The 5,628-nt window shown below is 51.2% G+C and overlaps 1 protein-coding gene across 1 annotated transcript in view; it reads left to right on the plus strand.

The window, feature by feature from the left end:
• LOC306819474 (mitochondrial import inner membrane translocase subunit TIM50-like) overlaps positions 1 to 2,520 on the plus strand; it is a gene marked incomplete at its 5' end in the record, with an annotated part of 4,494 nt that extends 1,974 nt beyond the window's left edge. Inside the window, 3 exons of the mRNA XM_079373278.1 lie at positions 1,165 to 1,321; positions 1,402 to 1,508; positions 1,699 to 2,520. Coding sequence (XP_079229404.1) covers positions 1,165 to 1,321; positions 1,402 to 1,508; positions 1,699 to 1,794 — 360 coding nt within the window. The remainder of the gene's footprint in view (positions 1 to 1,164; positions 1,322 to 1,401; positions 1,509 to 1,698) is intronic.
• Positions 2,521 to 5,628: the final 3,108 nt, after the last annotated feature.

Genomic DNA, 5,628 nt, shown 5'->3' on the forward strand with positions numbered 1-5,628 from the left:
TTTAATGAGGTCGTGTTGGAACGATGAGGCGTTCAAACCAGGCGGTTGACCCGCCCGTGTCGGTTCAAATCCGACCTCGACCCTTCGCTCTGCGCCCGATAAAACGATTCTTCCCATCGGGGTGCGACGCTCACCGATCCCAGCAGTTCGCCTGGCGTGCGTCACACCTCGCTCATATCTCCAGAGCGCGCTCGCCATCCTACAGGTGGCCTCGTTCCACCCGGTAATCTGGATCTTTGAGCTCGAGTGGCTCGTTAAACGTAAACCTTCGCTGCCCTGCATCTGAGGATCAGACGTCTGCAGCCGGGACAAGAAGCTCAACAGTTGGATTAACTGTCTGCTGTCCGTGCAGCGTCCACCGCCGAGCGCCACCGCCGCCCGCGTGCTCCCGTCACACGTCTCACAGTGTAGCATCATGTAGAGAGAGAGAGAGAAAGAGAGAGAGAGAGAGAGAGGATGGCGTGCAGGAAAGGAGCGACAGGTCGGATTCAAACGAGATGATTTGACCTGCCTTCAGGTCAGCAGAGAGTCACATGATCAGTGTTATACAGGAGGGGGAGGAGCCAAGTTTCATATGTTCCTCTGATCAGCTGATCGCAGGACGTCGCTCAGAACAGAGGAATGTCCTTTAACACACACACACACACACACACACACACACACACACTGAAGTAAGACAGATGCCTTTTATTCATTGGTTTTGAGGGGGAAGGATGAGTGAGTCCGCTGGGCTTTACACACACACACACACACACACACACACACACACACGTGCAAACACAGCAGTTTGGGGGGGGGCACCAGATGAGCCTGGTGGTAGGGACAACAAGCAGCAGCGTCCCTCTCCTCCATCTGTCACACACACACACACACACACACACACACACACACACACACACACACACACACACACACACACACACACACACACACACACACACACACACAGCTGGAGCAAACAGAGAAAGTGTGTGTGTGTGTTTTGAGGAATATTAAGGATCATTAAGATAATAAAGTTGCTCATTTGATTAAGATTTGAAAAACAAAAGGTCATCAGGGTCTCTGAGTGTGTGAGGGGGGGGGAGGAGGAGGGGGGAGGAGGAGGAGGAGGGGGGGGGGAGGAAGAGGTTTCTCATGAATGAAAACATGTCGCTGTGTGTTCAGGACGTCTCGTGTCTCAACCGGGACACCAGCAAGGTGATCGTGGTCGACTGTAAGCACGAGGCGTTCCGGCTGCAGCCCTTCAACGGCATGGCGCTGAAGAAATGGGACGGCAACTCGGAGGACCGGACGCTCTACGACCTCGCCAACTTCCTCAAGAGTAAGTTCACCCCCAGCGCGACGCCTCGCGGGGGGACCGAGTGTGGCCGCTTTACTTGACGCTGTCCTCTCTCTCTGCAGCCATCGCTCTGAGCGGCGTGGACGACGTCCGGTCCGTGTTGGAGAACTACGCCCTGGAGGAGGACCCCATCGAGGCCTTTAAACGCAGACAGGCTCAGCTCGCACTGGTGGGTGGAGAAATCAAACGCACCCCTGGATTTGTGTTCTCGCTCTTTGATGTAACTGTGTGTGTGTGTGTGTGTGTGTGTGTGTGTGTGTGTGTGTGTGTGTGTGTGTGTGTGTGTGTGTGTGTGTGTGTGTGTGTGTGTGTGTGTGTGTGTGTGTGTGTGTGTGTGTGTGTGTGTGTGTGTGTGTCAGGAGGAGGAGCAGCGTCTGGCCGAGCTCTCGCAGCAGAAGAAACAGGGACTCTCTCTCGGCTCCATCGCTTCGCGGTTCTGGCGTAAACAGCAGTGAGCCCCGCCCCCCATCACACTTCCACCAATCGCAGCCCGCCTCTCCATCTGCATCCAGGTGAGGGAGGGAGGGGGGAGCGGGCCCTGCTGTCAATCATGTCTCAGTGGGCGGGGTCTGCTGTGCTTGGACTCTGACCAACCTCTGCACCAATAAGACTTCTACTTCCTGGTGTTTTGGAGGCGGGGCTTCGGCAGCCCCCTCCCTGGGTCATCCTTGTGTCACCTGATGCTTTGACGCTGCTGATTGGTTAAAAACACAGGAGAGAGAGGATCCAGGCCGGGTCGGACTCTTGTTGTTGGCGGTTGGAGGCTGGACTGAGATCAGCGCTGCTTTCGCCACTCCGGCGCTGATCTGCCCGCCGCTCGCAGGATCTGACCCGAGATCAGACGCGCCTCCAGAACGTCTGTTTTTCTTTTCTACTCGTCTGTGTGTCTCAGACTGTGCTGCTGCTGCACGCCGTGTTCAAGTCACGACTATTGTTTATAAGAAATAAAACGAAAGGATTCATAGTTTTCTTAAGAGTTTATTTAAAGTGCGAGTGTTTGTGGCGGCGGCGCCGGCCGGCGTGCGGCGTGGCCTGAAGACTCGAACGGCAGCTGAGCCGCTCTACTCCCAATTTATTTAAAGATTCAGAGACACGCCCTGCACGCCAAACACCCGGGACCTGTTCGTGGCTGCGCCCGATGACATCACCACGTGTGCAGCCGACACAAATAACTCCAGTCGTCCAAAGAGCGAGCGGGTTTGAGCGTGCGGCGACCCCGGGGGGCTCAGCTGGCGTTCTTCTTCTTCACGTGTGAATTCAACTTCTTCAATAAAAGGAAACAAACCAACATGTCGTCTGCTGGCGTTCATTTTTATCGTGTTTGACGTCTCGTGTTTTTTCATCAACAGGAAAAATCGAGCTCATCGTTTCCTTCCACGCCGGTTCTGTTTTGATCGCCCCTTTGCCTCTCAGCCTCGCTCACTTTTTTTTACGACCTGTGAAATTCTTTCTGGTTTCACCGTTAAACTCGCCTCCTCATTTTCCCTCCAAAAAAACAAAACAAGCAGATTTGATTCTCTTTCACTGCGAACATCTGCAGACTGACGCTGAACACCTGAAGACTAAGAGGACGTGACTGTGTCGATGTCTCGCGCTCGGGACCAAACGTGTCCTCCCGTGTCCTCCCGTGTCCTCCCGTGTGTCTTTAACCTCGATGTGTTGAAACCCGACCAAACCTCAGGAATCTTTCACGCCGTGCTCTCAATCTGTAAATCTGTTTTCCCTCTCTGGCTCGGCTGGACTCCTCCCGGCCGCCTTTAAAGCCCGACAACACAAAAAGGAACAATTATCACCTCTGCAGCTCGGGTTTCCCCCCTCGCCTCCTCAGCACGCCATTAGAAGCAGTGCATTGTGGGAAGAGTAAACAAGCTGACGGACGAAAAAAACAAAAAAGTGAAGACGCTGATTTAAAACTTCTACAATTTTTTACCCTAAAATATCTCTTTAAATATTTCCAACGATTATCAAAACCAGAGAGATCAGGTTTGTCTTCAGTTGCAACAGCCCGTGTTTACCGTTGCCGTGGAAACGCCGGACGTTGAATCACAAGGCCGCGGCACGATGAAAGCTGTCGTTCTGATTCGTCCGGAGACGTGCTCACCCGGTCGTCATGACGACGGTTTGTCGAGTGAGAGAATCGCTCCCATGATTCCCCCCCGCCAGCCCCTCTGCGTTTGGATTGAGAGCGCCCCCCTGGCACTTCCTGTTTGGAGGCGACGCTGCTGAAACGTTGAAATAAAGAAAATAAGATGGCGTGTTTTTAAATCTGTCGGTTTAACTTCCCGGCTGAGAAGTGTCAGAATGACTTCAGCTGTCCAGAGAGTCGGTAATCATCTGCCGCCCTTCAGGAAGCGTCGACTTATTTACAACAACAGAAATTCAGTGAAAAAACAAACTTGTTTGCTGGCGTGAGCTTCAGAGTGATCCGACGCCTCTCTGTTGTTAAACGAGACGATAAAAAAAGCTTAAAAGACGAAACATGAAGATGAAAACAGATGAAAGTTTGCAAAGAAGGAAAACTCCGATCAAAGCGTGAGAGTCTTTATTAAAAATATCTTACACGCCATAAAAAAAAACCCTCAGTCATAAAGTGAAAGTCTGGAGGCCAAACAAAGACGAGCTGAAGAACAAACACTCCTCGCTCGCCCTGAGAGAGAGAGGGAGGCTCTGCAGGCCTCCAGCTGAGCTCCAGGAGCTCCGAGAGGCTTTCAGAGACTCATCAGGATTAAGAGTTTTAACGCTGCTGTTTGTTTAAGTTTCAGGCTCTGGAGAAATCCTGTTTTCACAGGTTCCATGTTTGAAGTAGCAGAGCGGCTCTCCTGCTCCGTGTGTGTGTGTGTGTGTGTGTGAGACGCTGTTTCATGGAAAGCACACAACATTAACGCTCATGGATTCTCCTTTTTTTTTTTTTTAAGTTCTGGTTAGCTTAGTGTAACACGGGGCGCAGCGGGTCCAGAGGTTAGTGCACGAGCGGGCCGCCTGGGTTTGAATCCAACATGCAGCTCCTTCCCTGTAGGCCGTTCCCCACTCTTCTGTCTCTAATATAAACCTTAAAAAAAACAAACCCGAGTTAGTGACGCAACGAGGAGCTCAAACTAAGGCAGCATACTTGTACAAATCAAACCACATGGTACCAGTTTGGTTTCCACTGCGATTAAAAAAAGGAGGCCGATGCTTCTTGTTTTTTTAGACTAAATTCCTGCCTGTTGTCTAAATGACACAAACATGTTGGTTCGATCCGACGTTCCCGTCCACAGCTGTGCTGCTCTCCGTTTCCTGGGAGCTCTGGAGGTGTGAACCTGGGAACCCAGAGACTCTATGGAGGTTTTACAAGGCCCACCATTTGCCATCCAGTAGCTCAGGATTGTTAGCTGGCAGATGCTAACAGCAGGCTAGCTGGAGCAACAGACTGCAGGGACTGAAAAGTAACACTGCTGCCCGTGTGTGTGTGTGTGTCACTTTGTTTTTGCTTGATTGAGCCTGTTTCTCCTGTGCAGCCAATCACCTTTTAGCTCTCCACTTGAGAAGGGGCGGGGCTTAGAGCAGCTATTAATGACAGCCAGGTGAATAAGAGCAGCTTGTTTCCTAGTTGATGTATCTGTATGATCCCACACACACATCTTTAAGACCCGTTTGCTTCTCTGCCTTCTGCGCATGTCTGTTCAGGTGTCAGGCTTCACGCCTCGCGGTGCTCTTCGCGCGCATGTACGACCACCCTCCGTTCACACCTCAGCAGACTTTCCCACGGGTCGGTCTCTCACATAACACCCCCCCCCCCACCCCCCCTTTACCAAAAGACCGACTCCCCCGGGTCCTCGGGTCCTCACAGGCACGCGGCACACGCCGTCAATTCTCTCACCTTAACAAAAGCTCGTGCCGCCTCTTTTCGGACCATTTGGGCACGTGCTCACGTGTTGGGGGACAAAAGGTGCTTTTGGGTGGATGGATGAGAAAGACTAGAAAGAAACATGGAAAAAAAAAAACGTCTATTCGATTAACCGAACACGATCAAACGTATTCACTGAAACTTTATAATAAAATAAACCTATATATATATATATATATGTATCTCTATTTAAAAAACAAGTTAACATTAAAGAGTGTAAGAACTTCTTAATAAAAAATGATATAAGTTATTGGTTTCCAATAAAGTGAAACAAAAGTCTTTCATTGAGCAGGGAAAGGAGGGCACGCGGTGAGACACGGACGTGCGCGTGACGGAGCGCAGTGACAGGCCTCTTTGTGAAGATGATAAAACCTCCGATTAAAATCTCCGTGAGGGCACGCGC

The sequence above is a fragment of the Symphodus melops genome, assembly GCF_947650265.1.
Source record: "Symphodus melops genome assembly, contig: scaffold_477, whole genome shotgun sequence".
Taxonomy (NCBI): Eukaryota; Metazoa; Chordata; class Actinopteri; order Labriformes; family Labridae; genus Symphodus; species Symphodus melops.